Here is a 22,956-nt window from a genome sequence, read left to right as displayed (position 1 = left end):
ATTGGCTCATGCCGAGAAGATAGATACCAATTTTGCCATATTTTGCAAACATATCTGTGCTCCATCTTGTTATTTGTTAAAAATCTACTTTTTCAAACTCATCCTAGACCGTTTGTCCGATTTTCACCAAAATTGATCCGTATCGTCTTCAGACCATGCTGACAAATACTTATGGATTTCGGATTGATAGACAAAACAGTTTTCATATACCACTGCAACAGAGTTGAGCCATGATGCAAAAATTACTCTTGAGGCTGTATCTCTGCAATGCTTTGACATATTGACACCAAACTTTGCATGTGTCATTGTCATCTCAATCTGACTAAACCACATTATTATTGACTGTATTTAAAATTTGACTGCTATTTTGCCTAAAATCAACTTAATAGGTCCTTAATGGCTCATTGTTGCAGTTGGCTTGAGACTTCCAGCCATGCTGGCATGTCTTGTCTTCTTCTTTGCGCTTGGCCCCGATAATGGCTGCTTGCAGCTATATTTATTATTCTGCTTCTTCTTCCGCCATAGGAGTCTCTGGCAGCCCATAGAACCGTATGGTAAAAAGTTGTGAAATTTGGCACACTCATAGAGGCCAGTCTGAGCTGTCACTATAGCAAATTTGGTGCCTCTAACTCAATCCCTCTAGCGCCACCACCTGTCCAAAGTTTCACTCATATTTATGCTTATAACTTTTGACCCCTAAGGGCTAGAAACAAAATTCTTTTTTCATCGGATTCCTTGGCTCAAGCCGATTCGATTTCACCCTATGATGTCATTTTCCGGTATGCAAATTTTCCCGCCATTTTGAATTTTCTGAAAAACCTACTTTTTCGAACTCCTCCTAGGCCGTTGCTCCGATTTTCACGAAAATTGAAACAGATCATCTTCAGAGCATGTTGACAAAAAGTTATGGAATTCAAGTTGATTCGTCCAATCGTTTTCAATAAACGCACAAACAAATTTTACGTGGAGGTTGCAAAAACACACTAAAGGCTATATCTCCGCAACGCTTTATCGTATTCAAACCAACCTTGGTACATGTCATCACAAGCATGACTTGAAGCAACATGCAGCGTTTCGGCGCAGCGCCACCTACCTGTCCGGAGATACGAAAAATGCCTATTTTGGCTTATAACTTCTGAACCGTTTATCCAAAAATCATAAAATTGGTCTCATTAGATTCAGGGCGTCATGCCGAGTCGACTGATATCCAATTTTACCATGTCGGCCATTTTGGATGTCGGCCATTTTGAATTATGTGCAAAAATGCTGTATTTTATGAACGCATGAACAGATTGTTATGAAACTTGGTATGGGTCATCACCACGATGCCCTGAAGTAGCCTGAGAAGTTTCGAAACAGCGCCACCTAGTGGAGAATTTTTTTTTTCAAACGCTTATAACTTTGGGTGTGGTTGACATATTTTGATGGGAGTGTGTTTTTTGGTCTCCTGAATCCTTGCCGACTCCAACGATACCAGACTTGCCAGGTTTCGGCATATGGTTTGCGCAGAGTTGTAATTTAGTGCTTAAAAAACATTTGCTGATATCTTCGAAACCGCTAGTCCGATCGAGACGAAACCAGCCTCAGAAGTTCGGAAACATAGGTCGATAGCTATACGCTAATGCCCAAATCTCAAAATATTGATAGTAAGGGGTAGTAAAATCCAATCAAAGTCAGGTGTCAGTCATTTTTTACGTGTTTTTTCATATAAATGTCTATAACTCCAAAACAAAATGAAATATTTTCACCAAACTTGACACACATATGTATGGGCTCACTACGAGGACACATAAAAAAATTGGTGGGATTGTGCCTCTTGGTGGCGCTATAATAAAACAAAACATGAAATTCCCATTGACTTCAATGCAGTATTACGGTTTAAAATGCTAATGCTATAATTTAAGAATGCACTAGTGTATCATTACAAAACTCGGTATGTGTCTTCCGCTCTATGTCCCGAAGATATTCAAAAAGTTTCGGGGCAGCGCCACCTTGTGGTCAAAAGTTGTAATAAAATGTACAAAAATGCTAATAACTTTTGATTAAATTAGCCTATTGTAATGAGACTGGTCATAATACATTCATTGGCTCATGCCGAGAAGATAGATACCAATTTTGCCATATTTTGCAAACATATCTGTGCTCCATCTTGTTATTTGTTAAAAATCTACTTTTTCAAACTCATCCTAGACCGTTTGTCCGATTTTCACCAAAATTGATCCGTATCGTCTTCAGACCATGCTGACAAATAGTTATGGATTTCGGATTGATAGACAAAACAGTTTTCATATACCACTGCAACAGAGTTGAGCCATGATGCAAAAATGACTCTTGAGGCTGTATCTCTGCAATGCTTTGACATATTGACACCAAACTTTGCATGTGTCATTGTCATCTCAATCTGACTAAACCACATCAGTTTCGTAACAGTGACACCTATTGGTCGAAAGTGATAAACCATTAAACCATTATTATTGACTGTATTTAAAATTTTACTGCTATTTTGCCTAAAATCAACTTAATAGGTCCTTAATGGCTCATTGTTGCAGTTGGCTTGAGACTTCCAGCCATGCTGGCATGTCTTGTCTTCTTCTTTGCGCTTGGCCCCGATAATGGCTGCTTGCAGCTATATTTATTATTATTATTCTTCTTCCGCTCTTGAGTCTATGGCAGCCCATAGAACCGTGTGGTAAAAAGTTGTGAAATTTGGCACACAGTTAGAGGACAGTCCCATCTGTCATTATAGCCAATTTTGAGTCTCCAATTCAATCCCTCTAGCGCCACCGCCTGTCCAAAGTTGCACTTATGTTTATGCTAATAACTTTTGAACCATAAGGGCTAGAAACAAAATTCTTTTTTCCCTTGATTCCTTGGCTCAAGCCGATTCGATTGCACCATATGACGTCATTTTCCGTCATGAAAATTTTCCCGCCATTTTGAATTTTTCAAAAAAGCTACTTTTTCGAACTCCTCCTAGGCCGTTGCTCTGATTTTCACGAAAATTGATCCAGATCATCTTCAGACCATGCCAACAAAAAGTTATTAAAGTCAAGTTGATTAGTCGAATCGTTTTTGATAAATGCGCAAACAAATTTTACGTAGCAGTTGCAAAAATATTCTTAAGGCTGTATCTCTGCAATGCTTTATCGTATTCAACCCAAACTTGGTACATGTCCTCACGAGCATGACTTGAAGTGATCTGCAGCATTTCGGTGCAGTGCCACCTACTGGTCCGGAGATACAAAAAATGCCTATTTTGGCTTATAACTTCTGATGGGTTTTTCCAAAAATCATAAAAGTGGTCTTGTTAGATTCGGGACATCATGCCGAGTCGATAAATATCCAATTATCCCGTATCACCCATTTTGGGCGTCTGCCATTTTGAATTTTGTCTAAAAATGCTGTATTTTACGAATGCATTAGCATATCGTTACGCAACTTGTTATGTGTCTTCTGCACCATGCCCTGAAGGTGCTCAAAAAGTTTCGGGGCAGTGCCACCTTGTGGTCAAAATGTATAACAAAATTTACACTAAGGCTAATAACTTTTGAATAAATTAACCTATTATGATGAAACTGGTCATAATACATTCCTTGGCTACTGCTGAGAACATAGATATCAATTTTGCCATATTTGGTAAAACGTCCTCTCCTCCATCTTGTTATAAGTTAAAAACCTACTTTTTCAAACTCCTCCTAGGCCGTTTGTCCGATTTTCACCAAAATTGACTCGTATCATCTTCAGCCCATCCCGACACAAAGTTATTGATTTCACATCAATAGATTAAATAGTTTTTGTTTAACACAGCGACGAAGCTGAGGCATGATGCCAAAATGACTCTTAAGGTTGTATCTCTGCAATGTTTTGACATATTGACAGCAAACTGTGCATGTGTCATTGTTATCTCACCCTGACCACACCACATTCATTTGGTCACAGCGCCACCTATAGGTAAAAAGTGATACATTATTAATTTTTAACTTTATGTATAATTGTATGTCTTTTTTGCTTCAGCTTATGTTAATAGGTCTTTAATGGTTCATTTTTGCAGCTGGTCACTCCCAGCCATGCTGGCATGTCTCATTTTCTTCTTTGCGCTGAGGCACGATGCCAAAATGACTCTTAAGGTTGTATCTCTGCAATGTTTTGACATATTGACACCAAACTGTGCATTTTTGCAGCTGGTCACTTCCAGCCATGCTGGCATGCCTCATTTTCTTCTTTGCGCTTGGCCCCGGAATTGCTGCTTGTTTTAACTGTAATTATAATTTTATAATATTTAATAATAATAATATAATTCAAAATAGTATCACAATTGTGAAGTGCATTTTGGGAGTCGCTTTCATTTCATTGTCATTTCATTGTCATTGTCTATTTTTATCTTATCATTTTAAAACTGTTTATGTTTGTCTTGAGATGTTTCAGATTTTATTTCCATGTATGTCACATCACGTCAGTCGTCATGCATGTCCGTGTGTGTGTGTGTGTGTGTGTGTGTGTCTCAGAGTCTCAGGAGGACAGTGTAGACTCCCCTGACTCCTGCCCGACGGGCCCCATCCCTGAGATTAGCGTAACGGGGGTCAGCGGGGAGCGCCTGGCCAACGGAGAGGCTCTTCGCAGCAGGACGGAGGGGGAGGCGCTAGGGGGCGCCACAGAGGTGGGGGTCGACCCTAGAGGTCAAGAGGTCAGGAGGCAGAAGTCCGTGCGGAGGCACCTAGAGGACGGGACGCCCTCCGCGGGGCGGGTTCAGTTCTAGAGCCCCCCCACCCCCTCGTCCCGCACACCCCTCCCCTCTCCCCTCGGGCCCAGAGGTACTGTGTGTGGGGCGGAGCGTCTTGATAAGCGTGGTTGAATATTAATGTTATGTAACCCTAAAGAGTCAACGAGCAACTTCGGCTTGACTGGAAGGAATGTGTCAGGCTCAACGGCAAGCTCTATCCACAGCATATAGGGGGCTGGGGGAATATACAATATAAAAATAATAATAGATTTTATTTATTACGCACATTTCATTACGAAGAATCTCAAAGTGCAACAATGGGAAAAAAATAAAAAATATATTATAATATATATTATATTATAATAAATATATTAATACACATAAACTATACATGCACACATATATATTTATTATTGTATTATATTTTTTATTACAATTTAATTTAAATTTGACATATATTTAATGATATATTTTAATAAGACAGAAACTATTGTAATTAAGTATATTATCATCAGATCAACTTATTATTTATTTATTATATATTAAATTATATATTGTAATTAGATGCAATTATTATAATTAAGTATATTATTTTTATTAATATTAATAAATACTACTAAATATATAAAAATATTTATTATATATTGTAATAAGATACAATTATTATAATTAAGTTTTTATTATTATTCATTTATTATATATTTAAATATTTATGATATTCAATCGATTATTGTAATTTATTTATTATAATTAAGCATATTATAATTTATTTATCATATATTAAATGATATATTGTATATAATATTGTATATTATATATTGTATATATTTGAAACGGTTGTTATTATTATTATTAGGTATATTATTATTTATGGCAATAAATATTTATTTTATATCAAATTATGTATTGTAATTAGATGTAATCATTTGTATGTATTATTATTATTATTCATTTAAATATTTATTATAATCAAATTATATATTGTAATTAGATCAAATTATATCAAATTATTATAAGTAAGTATATTATTATTATTATGAATGTATTATATATTCAAATATTTATGATGTTTAATTATTATATTAAATTATTATAATTAAGTTTATTATTATAATGTATTTTTATATAATGTAACTTGATACAATCATTATAATTAGGTGTGTATATATATATTATATATCAAATTATTTATTGTAATTGGATATAATTATTTAAATATGTATTATATATCAAATGATGTATTGCAATTAGATATAATTCTTATGATTAATTGTTTAAGTATATAATTCTTTCTTCAGATGAATCTGTGTTATTTCTGGTTGTTTCCCCGTTGAGGACAGATAGATGAGTGTGATCCGTCAAGCGCTGTGGCTGGAGCTTGTGTTGATCTGCTCGTTCCTCTACGGCTCAGTCTCCTCAAATCATCTCCTTATCTTCTCACTGACCCTGGGTTTATGTTGTGTCTAACACTCTTGCGTCTATTTCTGTCGCATTCGCCAACTCGCTCCATCTTTTCTGATTTTGTTCTTCTTCTCCATTTCGAGTGCTTTCCATCCAATCACACCTCTTGAACTCTCAGCTAACCAATAATGGAAATGATCTGCGATTCACCAAACCTTCTTTTCCCAACACTTGTCCACTGGGATGCCAAGGGAAACGACCTCCCTTTAGATGCCTAAGAGACGAGACGACTGACAGGAAGTGATGCGTCTGATATAATCATCTGCAGACCATCAAATTAGAAAAATGATTCCTCATAATTGTGTCCGTTATCTATATGGCTGCCATATATTGTGCATCCCTACAGAAAACTTTTGTATCAGACCCCATCTGAACTTCCTGTCGCTCTGCTCTTTGTCTTCTAGTTAGAGCTTCTGGTTAGTGATTTCACACGCTTCCTTCCTTTTCCCTAAAAACATCCATCCTGCCAACAGCTCCCTCTGCTGGAACTCCTGCTTTTCCACAGTCCTTTATTCCCTGAATCCGCTTTAGGGAAGGATATCTGTAGAGTTTGAGCTCTAGTGCTGTGTTTTCTCCTCTGTGTGTGCTGCTCATGCTCTGAACTCTGATTTCTGCTTTGGTAAAAAAAAAAAGCCTTTTCTGAAAACATTCATGTCAATTTAAAGAGATTTGTAATGTCTGATCATTATACAAGATTGTGCTTTTCAAAGCCTGAATCACTGCAAACTTCCTCTGGTTTATGAGGTGAATCTCACAAAAACTGTCTAGAATTATGCGGCTCATATTTCAGTGTGTTTCCCCCAGCGTTCTCATTACTGTCATATTATAATGTGGGTGGAAATGCTTATTAGTGTAATATGAAAAACGAGAGTATAATGGCGTTTGTGAAGCAGTATTGCCAATTTTTTGACTATTTATTTTCATTACTGTCTTACATCATTTGAATTACATTAAGAATATTTTTTCTCATTATAGCAGGAATTCCCAACGTTTTATCAGCCGATCCACTTTGACCTAAAATATTACATCCCTCTGAGATGAAACGTTGATATTTCAGTAATTTATCACACATTAGCATTTCTCTGGTGTTGGTTAATGGTCATTTTTGTGTAGTGTTTTATATTTATTGTATTTATTTTATTTTATTTTTATAATTTAAGTAACTATTAGCTTCACAACAGCTCGCTTCTTTCACAAACCTTACTTTAGGGAACAGTAATGTGAGATTTAGGGGGAAATTAACTTAATTGTGATTTTTTTTTTTTTTTTTTTTTTTTTTAAATCATAATGATCAGAAGAAAACGGTCTTATTTTTCTCTAAGTAAAACTATAAATGTTCTTTTTTTCTGGTGGAATATGACACGGATATTTCTTTGTGAGATTCAACCTATTATATATATATATATAACAATAACAATTGGCTTGATAGAAAATCTGGAGGAATTAGAGACCAATAAAAACAAATTCAACATTTAATTACACAGCCATGCATCTTGGAAAAAAAATATCCTGCTGATTTGCAAAAAGGCCTAATATTACCTTATTTGATTATGCTTCAGTATAATATATAGAGAATATGATATTTAAAAAATGTTCCATCAGTTTTTTCTTTTAAACAAACGAATGATTTTTACATTTGTAAACATTATTGTATTAACAAAGATGTACTAGCAATGAGCAGTTCATTTGTTACTGTATTTATTCATCTTTGTTAACATTAGTTAGTAAAAGTCCAGCAGTTCGTTGTTTGTTCATGTTAGTTCACAGTGCATTAACTAATAATATAATATAATATGTATTAATAAATGTTGAAATTAACATTAACAAAGATTATAATGCTGTAGAAGTGCAGTTCTAAATTATTAGATCATGCTAACTAATAAACCCTTACTGAAGTTCACCAGTGTGAGTGCCCGTGATCATCACCAGAGGGCACTCCACCCCGGACTGTCACTCATCACAAACTACATTACCCATAATCCTTTGCCTAGGACTCATTAGCACTCACTGTTTACACCTGTGTCTCATCTCAATAAAACACGCAAAAGGTCATACACAGGCAAGCAGTCCGAAAAGGCAAATAAAACAGAAGGAACAGGCAAAAGGGTAATCCACAGAGAAGGCAAGAAATCAAAGACCAAGATACATGAAACCAGGGAAACGCTCAGAAATGCAGTTATGACACTAAACAAGACTTCGCACTGAATGGCTGAGTGAACAAGATATGTATAGGCAGAGGTAATGAGGTGATGAGACACAGGTGTAAACAGTGAGTGCTAATGAGTCCTAGGCAAAGGATTATGGGTAATGTAGTTTGTGATGGAGTGACAGTCCGGGGTGGAGTGCCCTCTGGTGGTGATCACGGGCACTCACACTGGGGAATTGTGACAGAAGTGTTGTTTGTATAATCTTAATACACTTTTTTAAAGTAAAGAAGTCAGAATTCTGATGAAATCAGAATTGTATATATATATATATAATTTATTTATTATCAGAAATGGGCTTCCATAGTAAACTCTCACGGGTCATGTTTGCATTTTCCTCTAACCTTGAGATCAGGATTAGGCCTAAAATGATGTCATACTTGTGGAGATCAGCTGAGAACTGAACAGATAGTTGTGGCATCTTTCCTGTGATCAATGACCTGATGTCAAAAGCAAAAATGCTCTGAAATGCATATCATATTTTATGATTAAGATACAAACAGACTTTTTGCAATCAGCAGAAACCCAAAATGAGTTAGAAACAATTGGATTTAATTAAGCAAATCTGATGCAGGGCGACTCTAGGAAATGTTTGTGTACACATTTTTAGTTGTTTAGGGTTTGTGTAAATGTGTGTTGTTTCCTCTTCCAGACGCAGTGGATTTGGGTTCCCCGGATGAGCTGACGGAGATCGCGGAGGTGGACGAGGGCATCTGCACGCAGGCGTCCGGGGGTCAGGCCAGCCCGCCGACCATCGTGATCAGCAACAGCGCCGGCGCGGCCGCCAAGCCCGCTGGGAAGGGTCTGCGCCGCCTGACGGGCCGCTCCAGCAAAGACAAGGATAAAGAGAAGGACGCGGCCACGGGCATGGACCAGCTCACGCGCAAGCAGGCGGCCGTCCGCGCCATGAGCGAGAACCTGGAGCTCCTGTCACTCAAACGCCTGACGCTGACGGCCAGCCAATCGGTGCCCAAGAGCGGCGCGCTCAGCCTGTCGCGCACCGCCAGCGCCGTCTTCTCGCGCTCTTTCGAGCAGGTCAGCAACGTGTTCACCGGCGGCAACCAGCCGTCCAGCCGCGCGGCCAGCCCCACGTCCAATCACGTTCCTGACGGTGGCCTGCAAGACGAGGGCGTGGCCTATTTGGAGCACCTAAGTCCCGCCCACCAGCATCGGCAGCGTTCGCCCACCATCAGTATCCACGTGACCTCTGACCTGTGACCCTCTGACTACAGTAATGCGACTCTAACACACACAGACGTGGCACAAAACGGCACCTTACAGGAAGTCTGTCTGTTTAAATATTTGTTTTCTTTTTTGTCAGTTGTGTATGATTACCAAAGTCATGTATTTTTGAAGTAAGTGTTTTTAAAACCGAACTTTAACTTTTTTTCCCCAGTTTGTTCTTCGAGGTATGAAGTCGATCCATGAAGTTTACACGTGATAATGAGCTGTACTGTGGACTTTTAATGCTGTATCTGTTCCGGGAGCGTTTGAGAAAGGGTCACGCGAGAGATTAGTGTGTGTGATTTCGACGTGTGCTCTTCTGCAGCTCTTCCTCTCCTCTTTGTATCCCAGCATGCACTGGGCTTGAACCGAAGCCATCACTTCACACTGTTTCCATGGGATTTTTGGCGCTCGATGACTGGAAGAATCTGGTGGAGTTAGACACCAACACTAAACCGTAGTCGTCTTCGTTTACATCGGTTTTCATGCGGTATTTGAAAAGCAATATGCGTATTGTTTGTGAGGATGCGTAAGGCCATAAGAGATGCTGTGACACACAGATGGATGAACGGTATTATGGGATTTCAGCAGCTGATGTCATGCTTTCAATGCAGAGACCCATAAACAGTGTGATTATAAGCCAGAAATCATTTCTTCATAATAAAAATGAAAGAGAAATCAATGTTTTTTTTTTTTCTTGGACTAATTATAGCATATTTTCTTCTTTTTTTATTGGTGCACTGTGCTGTTGCATCAATATTTGTCTGTTTTTATTATTATTATTAATATTATTATTATTATATATATATATTTTAAGAAGACATCTCATTGACAAATGACATATTTCTGGTCATAATGATTTGTGTTTTTAATTTGAAGTGGGTCATCAATAACAGTGGTTGTGTCCGTATTCAGATTATTTTGAGAATGTGAATATTTTGTTGTGAATTGTAAATATTACTGTACTAAAGTAAAACAATTTTTGCCTTTCATCCAAAAATAACACGGTTACAGTCTCTGAAAATAAAGATTTCTATTTCAGCATGCCTCTAGATTTTTATATAGTAAAGGATGTTTTACTAATCAACTTTCAATTGAAATAGATTTAATGTATCTCTGAACAGTTTTGAGATATTAAATGATTGAACAAAAGTGATCTGTGAATTTATTTTGTATTAAAATGATCTGTTTGTTGACGAGAGATTGTCTGTGTACATAAGTAATTTGAAATTGTAGGGTTGGAAAGTTGTTTTTTATTACTTAATTTAATCATTGTTATAATTCATGCAGTTATTTAGTTCTTTGTATTTTTCCAAACATCATTATAAAATATATTCTAATTGAAATAAGTTGTCGAATAAACTTAAAGGCTTGCATATACAACACATCTCAAAAGTATAGACTGATCAGGCATAACATTATGACCTAATATTGCGCTGGTCCCCCTTTTGCTGGCAAAACAGCCCTGACCCATCGAGGTATGGACTCCTCTAGACCCCTGAAGGTGTGCTGTGGTATCTGGAATCAAGATGTTAGCAGCAGATCCTTTAAGTCCTGTAAGCTGTGAGGTGGGGCCTCCATGGATTGGACTTGTTTGTTCAGCACATCACACAGATGCTCGATTGGATTGAGATCTGGGGAATTTGGTGGACAAGTCAACACCTCAAATTAGTTGTTCTCCTCAAACCATTCCTGAAGCATTTGTGCTTTGTGTCAGGAGCATTATCCTGCTGGAAGAGCCACAGCCACCAGAATACCGTTTCCATGAAAGGCTTAACATGGTCTCAGCAATGCTTAGGTAGGTGGAGCGTGTCAAAGTAACATCCACATGGATGGAGGACCCAAGGTTTCCCAGCAGAACATTGACCAAAGCATCACACTGCCTCCGCCCTTGGCCGCCCATGACCCTGTGGCCGGTTCACCACTGTTCCTTCCTTGGAGAACTTTTTATTGATCACAATTTGCCCATTTTTCCTGCTTCTTCTAACACATCAACTTTAAGACAAAATGTTCACTTGCTGCCCAATATATCCCACCCACTAACAGGAGCTTTGTTGAAGATATAATCCGTGTTATTTACTTCACCTCATTATAATGTTATACCTGATCAGTATATAGTGTAATATGTACATTTATATGAAGTGATATACCTGTTTGACTAGGATTCTTTTATTTTTATTTATCTTTCATCATTCAGTAATTAAACTAAATTGTCAAAATACATACATTTACATACAATATTAAATTTAGTATTAATGACGAATAAATAATAAATTTAAAAAATCAGGCCGAATAAAATCTGCGTTGTAATTGTTGGTGTCTCGATCCCCTGTGTGGCCACTAGATGTCCCTGTGTGACGGCTTTTTGCGACTGGCGCAAAACGGTTACCACAGGAACACTTACCGCAGCACACTTTACGGCACACACGTGGTTCCTGCGCTCTTCCGTGCCCTTCACTGCTCCACGCCGGATCCAGAGACGACAACTGATCAAATCTGATAGAAATCATGACCAAACTGAGCAAAGAGAGCAAGCAGCGTCTGCAGCAGGTGTTCCAGTGCGGCCAGTTCGTCATCCGCTGGGGTTTCATCCCCACGGTGCTTTATTTGGGTCAGTAAACTAAACTAAACTACACTCACCTGCATAAGCGCGTCAATCCGGTGTATTGACATGCTAAATGTCGAGGGTTTATGATTCATCTGTCACAGGCAGTATATTATAATGATTTCTGAAGGATCATATGACATTGAAGACTGGAGTAATGATGCTGAACATTCAGCTTTGCATAATAAGTTCTAATTGTTATGCTTTTATAAGCGCTTTGACTCCATACCTAGAAACCTGAATAATATTTGACGGTGACTTGGACATGACAACACACTGATCCCCTAGCATCTGCTAGGCAGAAAACCATAGCGACATGCTATAAACACTCACAGCAACTTAGCAACCACCTAGCAACACCCTAGAAACTACTATGCAACAACATAGCAATGCTTATATATATATAATTCAGTAGTATTATATTTGAACAATATTTTATCTGGTGTATAAGAAAATGCGATTCCTCAGACCAGGCCTCCTTCTTCCATTGCTCCGTGGTCCAGTTCTGATGCTCACGTGCCACTGTTGGTGCTTTCGGCGGGGTCAGGAGTGAAACAAACTGAGCTGCTCTGTGTATTCTGACACCTTTCTATCAGAGCCAGCATTAACTTCTTGAGCAGTTTGAGCCATAGACAGTAAAAGAAATGGACGGAGCGTTCCCATTGACGTCTACGGCGAAAGAATGAAGTCAACCTAGGGGCACTCACTTCCTGATGGCTGAGCGAACTGCGCAGGCTCAGACTGAGCTTGACGACGTAGATGTGACGTGAGCCTCCTGTCTGACAGCTGTGAGTCTTCTAGTAGATGTGGAAAGCGAAATCTGAATCACGTTGTTTAAATATTTTCTCCCGTTGCTTTTGGCTCACTATGGGCTTCTCCCCATTCTTCTCCCTTGACTTTATCAGACTAGTCTCCAGGACATGTCTCCACGTCCCCCCGACTGTCTCATAGACAGTAAAAGATTGCTTCTGAGCGTCTCCTACTGTCTATACGGTAATTTCTCAACTGTGCGACAGGGTCGCGTTGGTTATGACGCAATCATTAGCCTATTTTTACAAAAACAGCTGCTGCGGGGCGATAGTGTAAGATACAAGGTAATGGAGCCTTTTATACATTGTCGTGTTTCTTTAGTAATAAACAATGGACAAATGGAGTCTTTAAACGTCTCAGATGTAAAGTTATTCACTGTCAAAGTGACTCAAAAATGAATGGGAGTCAATGGGATGCTAACAGCAGGTGATGGCTTGGTTAGCAATGGCCGCCCCTAGGGGTGGAACGCTTTCCGAGCGCTAGATTACCCCCTTGGTTTGAGCTCCAGTAGCTCGTCTGTTTGATCGGACCACACGGGCCAACCTTTGCTCCCCACGTGCATCAATGAGCCTTGTAGTGATGTGTCGTTCATGAACGATTCGTTCATTTTGAACGAATCTTTATTATGACTCGGGACTACCGAGTTGTCTCAGATAGTGATTCGTTCATTTTGTGTTGACCGCGCATGCGCATTACGCAACATATGGCCTCTGAATCAGCTCTGAATCTCCGAATGATTAGTTCTTTTGAGTCTCGGGTTTGAGTCTTTCGTTCTTCCTGTTAGTCCCGTAGAGTCTATGCTGTCAGTAACGGAAACAGAAAAGATTAGTTCTTTTGAGTCTCGGGTTTGAGTCTTTCGTTCTTCCTGTTAGTCCCGTAGAGTCTATGCTGTCAGTAACGGAAACAGAAAAGATTAGTTCTTTTGATCGAGTCTCGGGTTTGAGTCTTTCGTTCTTGCTGTCAGTCACATGCTGTGTGTGTGTGTATATATATATATATATATATATATATATATATATATATATGTGTATGTATATATATATATATATATATATATATATGTATATATATATATGTATATATATATATATATATATATATATATGTATGTGTATATATATGTATGTGTATATATATGTATGTGTATATATATACATACATACACACACACACACACACACACACACACACACACACACACACAGTTGATTCAAAATTAGTCTAATTGAATTTGTGATGTTAGACTTGAATATTTCCCATATTTGTATATGTCTGATATTAACTGAGAATAATATAAAAAATAAAATAAATAACTACGTGCTTTTTACTAAAAAGTTTGTGAACTTGTGTTCTATACGGTGACAAGTCACGTGACAAAAGAACGAACGACTCAAACCCGAGACTCGATCAAAAGAACTAATCTTTTCTGTTTCCGTTATTGAAAGCATAGACTCTATCCCTGCGTCCCAATTCGCATACTATCCATCCTAAATAGTATTCGAAAATAGAATTAGTATGTCCCAAATCGTAGTAGGCCTATGTTGAAAAGAGTATTCCAAAGTTTCCCGGATGGTTTACTATTTCTGGTCCGAATTCACAGTATGGATCGATGTGCACTCTAACGGCTGATATTGCCCACAACCCATTGCGAGTTGGACGAGGATTCGATTAGAACTACAAACGCGGATAAAAAGCGTTAATAAACTACAAACATGAAGGATGTGCGAGTTCGACGGTTAAGTAGAGAAGTTTAGATAAAGGGGTTTGAGTGACCAACTATCAATATTTAACTTGACAAAAATATATTTATTCAGTGTTGTCCACATTATATTTCACATGCTGCAGCATTGTGAACTTTTGTAATGACACGTTTGGCCATTAACTTTTAAATGCATCATTATATTTAAACTGCAAACACATGAGGAGAGTCTCTGCATTAAAGATCCACAAATGGCAGATCAACGAGCGGCTACATTTCTCTCCGATACGGTAGGAGATTAAACTCAATGTGGAGGATTTGAACTGTGACGAATCTGACGATGATTGACAGGGCAGATAAACGGTGACGGGATGCACGTAACTAAGCGACAGAGTCCGTTAAAGATGGCGAAGTAGTATGTCCCGAAGCTTGCATACTTTTCTGCTACACCCTCAAGAGTATATACTTTTTCTTCACAAAAAGAGTACATACTTTTAGGACGTAGTATAAGTAGGCGAATTGGGACGCAGCATATGGGACTAACAGGAAGAACGAAAGACTCAAACCCGAAAGACTCGTAAGAACTAATCATTTTTGTTTCCGGACCTGTGTCACGCACGGTCCGGGCGGCCCAGCCCCCAGATCTGATCAGAGTCAGACACAGACGAGTCGACAGCTAACGTCTCGAGGAGCTCGAAGACACGAGAGGCGGAGAACAAACGTGATAAATATGAAGTTGCAAGAGAAAGAATGTTTTGGATCAGGAGGTGAGGTGAACTAACAGAGAAACTGCAATAGCCTGAACCAACAACTAATCAATTAATTAAACATTTCAGTTTCTTATAATTTGGCTTTGGTTGCTGTACCCTATAGTTTATTTGTATGTAGTTTTAAAATGTAATCAACATTTTCATAAGTACTAGATGTGTTGGGCTATTTAACATGTCATTTTGGTGAAATGAACGAAATGACTCGAAATGACTCGAAAAAAGATTCGTTCATTTTGCTGAACGAGACTCAAAGATCCGAGTCAGTAAAATGATCCGAACTTCCCACTACTAGAGCCTTGGCCGCCCATGACCCTGTGGCCGGTTCTCCACTGTTCCTTCCTTGGAGCACTTTTGATAGATACTGATCACTGCAGACTGGGAACAGCCCACAAGAGCTGCAGTTTTGGAGATGCTCTGACCCAGTCTGCATCACAATTTGGCCCTTGACAAAATGTTCACTTGCTGCCTAATATATCCCACCCACTAACAGGAGCCGTGATGAAGAGATTATTAGTGTTATTCACGTCACCTATTATGGGTCATAATGTTATGCCTGATTGGTGTGTCTATATAATAGTTGTTCATAATTTAAAGTATTATTGGTGATATGTCATTGGACAACTTGCTTTCTAGATATGTGTCGTTTTTATGAATCAATTCTGTGTACATCAAATTTGTCCTCATTAAAGGGACAGTTCTCCCAAAAATCAAAATGGCCATCATTTACTTGCCCTCGAAGAATGTTAGAGTAGTTCACTTCAGATTTAAAATTTCATGATAATTTACTCAACACAACATCATCCGATCCAATAAGTTCATGGCTTTCTTTCTTAAGTAGAAAATAAAACAGGTAATAAGTAGATTTGTCTCCATGTCGTGGACTTCAGTGGGGTCTGGTTGAAGCTCTAAATTGCAGTTTCAATGGAGCTTCAAAGTATATAATTTTTTTAATAGAAAATGACAGATTGTGTCACTAAAAAGACCCTTATCCTCGGCTGGGATCATGTCGAGGTCTTTGAAGCTGCATTGAAACTGCAATTCGGACCTTCAACCGGACCCTACTGAAGTCCTCGATATGGAGAAAAATCGTGGAATGTTTTCCTCAAAAATCTCAATTTCTTTTCGACTAAAAAAAGAAAGCCATGAACTTCTTGGATGATGTGGGGGTGAGAAAAGTTTCAGGAAATTGTAATTCTGAAATGAACCAGTAACCAGACAGTTGACGGTGCCCATTAACTTCCATAGTGGGAAAAAAACACTGTAGAAGTCAATGAGGCGCATCAACTGTCTGGTCACGAACATTATTCAAAATATCATCTTATTTGTTCAGCAGAAGAAAGAAACTCATACAGGGTTGGAACAACTTGAGTGTGCGTGAAGGATGACCAAAGTTTCCTGTTTGGGTGAGCTATCCCTTTAAATCGTGTCATATATTGGCTGTTGACCATCATACTAGTTACGGTCATTGGTCATTTAGTAAGGACAGTTCATCAGGATTAAGATCTTTGGATGCGTGTGTTTGCAGGATGAACGCATCATTTCTGATTTTAATGTTGAGTTTGGTGCAGTTTTTTTCGTGCGTGCGGTCATTAAGTATCTGAACACGCATCACTTCCTGCAGCTGAGATTGACACCGTGTGATGCTCCGTCATGATTATGGCTGCAGTGAATGTTTTGGGTCAGCGTTTGCACAGCGTCATCACTGTTAAATTTAAAATGAGGAAATATTTATGAGGATTTAGGGACTCTGCCCTTGATTCGTACACTCCTTTTTTTCCACAGAAATTTGCCTCTGTATTTTTGGCATGATGGGAAACGCTTAGAGACAAATGAGATGCAAAAGGAAGTTACAGCCCTTTGAATGTCTTTTAAACTGCCTTGTAGTGTTGTCACGATACCAAAATTATGACTTCGATACGATATCAGACTAAAATATCGATATATCGATATTAAATCGATACCACAGTAAAAAAATAAATAAGATAAGATGCTTAATATGACAACAGAACTTATTATTCATTGTTATTTTTTACTAAAAATTCATGTGGCCAGCATGTTCCTTAGGGTTGGGCATCATTTTGATTTGAACAATTATTGATCAATTGATCAATTACTATTAAAATTATCTCACAAATTTTTGCCATCTCAATGTATTTTTTACAATGGGGTAATTGTGTTGCAGTAGCTTACACACAGCACAAGAAAGCTTGATTTCGAATGGTAAATTGAATTTAAAAAGACGAGTAAACAGTAATAAAATAAGAACAAATAAACAGATTACAAACAATAGCACAAATAAATGCAATAGAATAGAAGATACAAATTAAAAAGACTGCTTTATTTTTTCAGGTAGGTCTAACATTCAGATAAGAAACTGAATTTAAAAAATGCATAGTAATTACATTTAAAACAACATTGGATAATGTTCTTTGTAAAAAATTCAATAGCGTACAGATGAAACTATTAAAGTTACACAAGTTGATCAGTCGAGAGCAGTTGATCGTTTGTCTTTTTGTAGTTTGAATAACAAATGACTGCGGTCCCTTTAAGACTAACAGACGCGTGTATCCTAAACACTGTTCCTGTTACTCGTTCTTCCTGAACTGTTTGCGACTGTGTTTACGTTAATACTCTTCCAGATGTGCACTGATAATTCTTTGAGTGTATTTGACAAATAATATGCTGGAAAAGGAAGCAAATGTTTGCACTTGTATCATGTCAGAGGCGGCTTTATTACGGTAGGCTGTGTGTGCGCTTCAGATGTGGAGCACGAAATCTGCGGGCATTAGTAGGCTAGAATTAATTTATGTGCAATCCCGCGCGAAATTCAGACCGATCACACACTAACACTAACACACTGTCATGAGGAAAAAGTTCAGCAGAACGCGCGTTCGCCGTGCTCAGAGGTTAACCGGGCTGAGTGAGAATATGCCGGTGTGTGTCAACTCGCTTTCGGTCGGAGAGGAGAGCGCAGCTAATATCGATACTGTAAAAACTGAGAATCGTATCGTTTCAGATATTCCAGTATCGATATATATCGAAATATCGATATTTTTGACAACACTACTGCCTTGCACTGAAAATCCCCACAAGTCTAAACATTAGCTCATCTGAAGGTATATAAATGGCTGTTGTAAAAATATATTGACATTAAACAATAGTACATACAGTACTATTATTACCATACTGTATATTTATAACATACGGTTACACACACATATCCTTTTAATTTGAGCTCCAGTAGCTCGTCTGTTTGATCGGACCACGCGGGCCAGCCTTCGCTCCCCACGTTCATCAATGAGCCTTGGCCGCCCATGACCCTGTGGCCGGTTCTCCACTGTTCCTTCCTTGGAGCACTTTTGATAGATACTGACCACTGCAGACCGGGAACAGCCCACAAGAGCTGCAGTTTTGGAGATGCTCTGACCCAGTCGTCTAGCCGTCACAATTTGGCCCTTGTCAAACTCGCTCAAATCCTTACGCTTGCCCATTTTTCCTGCTTCTAACACATCAACTTTGAGGACAAAATGTTCACTTACTGCCCCCCACCCACTAACAGATGCTGTGACGAAGAGAGAATCTCCTGTCAGGGGTCATAATGTTATGCCTGATAAGTGTATAGTGTAACCTCCAACACTTATATTGACCAGAGTTTCAGTTTCATTGTGCCAAAAGTATTGAGACACCCCTCCCAAATAATTGAATTTAGGTGTTCAATCACTTCATGGTCACAGGTGTATAAATCAAGCACTAGGCCTGCAGATGCTTCTACACACATTAGTAAAAGAACGGGTCGCTCTCAGGAGCTCAGTGAACTCAAGCGTGGGGCCGTGATAGGCTGACACCTGTGCAATAAGTCCATTCCTGACATTTCCTCACTACTAAATATTCCACGCTCAACTGTTAGTGGGATTATAACAAAGTAGAGCGATTGGGAACAACAGCAACTCAGCCACGAAATGATAGGCCACGTAAAATCACAGAGCGGGGTCAGTGCATGCTGAGGGTCACAGTGAGCAGAAGTCACCAACTTTCTGCAGAGTCAGTAGCTACAGACTACAAGCATTCAGATGAGCTCAAGAACAGCGTAGAGAGCTTCATGGAATGGGTTTCCATGGCCGAGCAGCTCATCCAAGCCTTACATCAGCAAGAGCAATGCGAAGCGTGGGATGCAGTGGTTTTTCAGGGGGTGAGCTTGGCCTTTTAGTTCCAGTAAAAGGAAATCTTAATGCTTCAGCATACCAAGACATTTAAGTCAATTCTATGCTCCCAACTTCGTGGGAACAGTTTATGAGTGGCCCGTTCCTGTTCCAGCATGACTGCTCACCAGTACACACAGCGTCGGTCCATAAAGACATGGATGAGGAGTTTGGTGTGGAGGAGTTTGACTGGCCTGCACAGAGTCCTGAGCTCAACCCGATAGAACAGCTTTGGGATGAATTAGATGCCTGACCTCACAAATGTGCTTCTAGAAGAATGGTCAAAAATGTCCATAAACACACTCCTAAACCTTGAGGAAAGCCTTCCCAGAAGAGCTGAAGCTGTTAGAGCTGCAAATGGTGAGCTGACTCCATAATAAACCCTACGGATTAACAATGGGATGGCATTAAAGTTCATGTGCATATAGAGGCAGGCGTCCCAACACTTTTAGCAGTATAGTGTGTATATATAGCAACAATGAAGCCTAAAGTCTCTCTTTTCACATAATAGTTGAACTAAAATCTAAATTATTTAGCTGAATAAACCACTTCAGGATAACACAAGGTTCTTTAATTAGACCTCACAGTTGATGAATCAGAACTAACTATATAAATATAACTAATATAAAAAGCAAAAGACTGGTGTGAAAAGTGTGCGCGAAGGGTTTGCCTCACAGATTTTTCAAAGCGTGTTGCACAAGGAATGAAATGGAGATGAATCACCTCTGACGTCTGAATTCTTCGAGATCTCGCATGGATGGTGCCTGTGTTGTGCTAGATAGACGGATATTGAATGAAAATGGAAAGAATTGCAGTTGAGGAAGGACTTTCGATGGACTCACTTCCTGTGTGAGCGCTGCAACGCAGGACTTTTCTTTCTCTCCACTCCGGATCTCAGAAGGATGTGAGGCAGTTTCATAATGCCAATCGACTCGATTGACTGAAGAGCTTCTCTGTGCGTTCCTGAGAGCTGAAGAGTCCAGACTTGCGAGAGAGAGAGTAAAAGAGAGAGTGATGTCATTCTCAAACGGTAATGTAATGCTTTGAAAATATGGCCAAAATTGTCCTATATATCAGCCTGCGTTCGGTCATTTGATCTTTGCTTTATACACCCTCAGATGAGTCCATGATTAAGCTGATCAAATAATATAAGCCACATCTGATGTCTGATTAAAGGTTACTTCAGTGATTTAGCATATGGCTTTGTATCAGTTGAAACCCAGGAGTATATTCCAATTATGGTACTCCCCCCCCCCCCTCATATCCCCATGAGAAAAGAGATTTGAGCATTTTATTTCTGGAAAAAATCCTCTGATGATGCAAATATCGTCAATTTGCATCATTAGAGGATTTTTTTAGCCAGAGATACCTCAGCTCTGCACTCTCGTGATGAATGAAATCTCTCCTGCTGTGTTTGTGTCGTGACTTTCGTTCGGCTCACTTGACGTTATTGAACAGACACGTTCGGTTATTAATTGTAGTGTTTATTTTCTTACTGAACCAAATGATTATATTACTATGAAAGTCAACTACGTTGGGGGCGGTTCTGCGGTGTGTATGTATGGCAGTAACGGTGGCTTTAGGTGTGGCGGTGTGTTGGGCAGTGAAGCAAGTGCATTCTGGGAGTTGTTGTCTTTCATCCCCATGAACCAAAAATACATTTTCTGTATTTTCTCAGTCTAGAAAGCACCAAATTTAAAAATAATTTCATATTTCTACTACATTGATGACGCAGTTTAAGTACACATTCGTCTTCCCAGCACTGAAGGGTGTTTAAACAACACTGTTTTCAACAAAAAATTCACAATAATGTAATTTCACCCCAGCCAATGTCTTTTTTTTTCTGGTTGTCAGGAGCATGAAGAATCATTTTTGCCTCTTGAGTTCAGAGCTTAAATTGACTGAAAGTCTTTGGGATGTGCTGGAGGAGACTTTGCTGAGTGCTGGACTCTTGTATTCGCAATACACGATCTGGAACAAAAATTCTCTTGATTGACCTCTTGATAGAAATGTTGTGATGTTATTTAAATGAATTTAAGGTCTAATTGAAAATTAACCGATTAAAAATGCATTAAGAAAGGGCAAATTTTGGTACTTCAATGCAAAAAACATTAAATTAAAAATATAATAAATTCATAATTGCATAATTTTCCACTCGATTGGACTATATTAGTTTTGGGTTAATTCTGATTTAAATGAGAATAATTATTGACGATAAAGGAATTACAAAAACTGGGTTCATTTGATGCACATACATCAAATAAATATATATATATATATATATATATATATATATATATATATATATATATATATATATATATATATATATATATATATATATATATATATATATAATATAATATGCATGCATATATATCGAATGAACCCGGTTTTTGTAATTCCTTTATCTTTATCATATTTATGTATGTATATATTTTCAGGATCATTGCTGCTGCTTTTTGTAGAAACTGATGAAAAATGCAGGGTTCTCTGATGAATAGAAAGTTCAAAAGAAAGCTATTTATTTGAAATAGCAATATTACATTTACAAGAGTTACATGTATTTATTTTTAATTTGTGAAACGTGACCTGGAACGGTTACCATATTCACTTGTGGTTTAGCATCAACCACTAAACATCCTGGTTTCCCACTGGCTCACGCGCTTCTGAATCTGTTCCACATTTCCATGGAAACTTACTTAGTTTTTTTTATTGATTTATTTCCCAGGATTCAAGAGGGGAGCCGATCCAGGGATGCCTGAGCCCACAGTCCTGAGGTGAGTTGTGTGAGATGTGAAGCTCAGTGTTTTACCACAGAGAGCTGATGAAGATGTTGCTTTTTCATTCAGTTTGCTTTGGGGATGAAGAACGCTCCTGACGGCCACTACGGACGACTCCGGATCCTCCCGCTGGACTTCCAAACTCACCGAAGACTCTGGAGCCAGCGAGTTATCCTGCATCGACTCATCTTGGGACACTGACTACTTGGATCTGAACGTTATGCTGGGATGTAAATACTTGGCTGTCTCGTCCACCCTCTACTTCTTTTTTTTTAAGACTTTCGTTTCTTCTTTCTAAACCCATTGTATTGAAAAACACACAGCGTAACTGAATTTGACTTTGTTGTTTTTTTAATCTGAATAGATCATTGTAAACAATCACAGGATGTGCTCATCGTTCAGTTTCAAATAAATTAAACATGTTCAATAAATATTTATCAGCACAGATTTTCAGTGTTGTACAAATAAAACTACAGGAGTA

The 22,956-nt window shown here is 38.5% G+C and overlaps 2 protein-coding genes across 6 annotated transcripts in view; both read left to right on the top strand.

The window, feature by feature from the left end:
- The window catches only part of hycc1 (hyccin PI4KA lipid kinase complex subunit 1), an 82,254-nt gene extending 71,446 nt beyond the window's left edge, over positions 1-10,808 (top strand). For 4 of the 5 annotated variants that reach the window (XM_067425379.1, XM_067425381.1, XM_067425380.1 and 1 more), the window contains exon 11: positions 9,038-10,808. In XM_067425379.1, the coding sequence (XP_067281480.1) occupies positions 9,038-9,603 (566 nt within the window). In that variant the 3' untranslated portion in view covers positions 9,604-10,808. Of the gene's footprint in view, positions 1-4,505; positions 4,812-9,037 lie in introns of all 5 variants that reach the window. The other variant, XR_010899209.1, reaches the window with a different exon arrangement.
- A 1,214-nt stretch (positions 10,809-12,022) lies between these two features.
- tomm7 (translocase of outer mitochondrial membrane 7 homolog (yeast)) lies at positions 12,023-22,922 on the top strand. Its single transcript, XM_067426218.1, has 3 exons — positions 12,023-12,220; positions 22,424-22,472; positions 22,545-22,922. The coding sequence occupies exons 1-3, from the start codon at positions 12,118-12,120 to the stop codon at positions 22,558-22,560; spliced, it is 168 nt and encodes a 55-aa protein (XP_067282319.1). The 5' UTR covers positions 12,023-12,117; the 3' UTR covers positions 22,561-22,922.
- Positions 22,923-22,956: the final 34 nt, after the last annotated feature.

This window comes from Pseudorasbora parva, chromosome 19 (assembly GCF_024679245.1).
Source record: "Pseudorasbora parva isolate DD20220531a chromosome 19, ASM2467924v1, whole genome shotgun sequence".
Classification (NCBI taxonomy): domain Eukaryota; kingdom Metazoa; phylum Chordata; class Actinopteri; order Cypriniformes; family Gobionidae; genus Pseudorasbora; species Pseudorasbora parva.
Note: the sequence above shows the minus strand (reverse complement) of the source record. Positions and strands in the feature narration are given on the sequence as shown.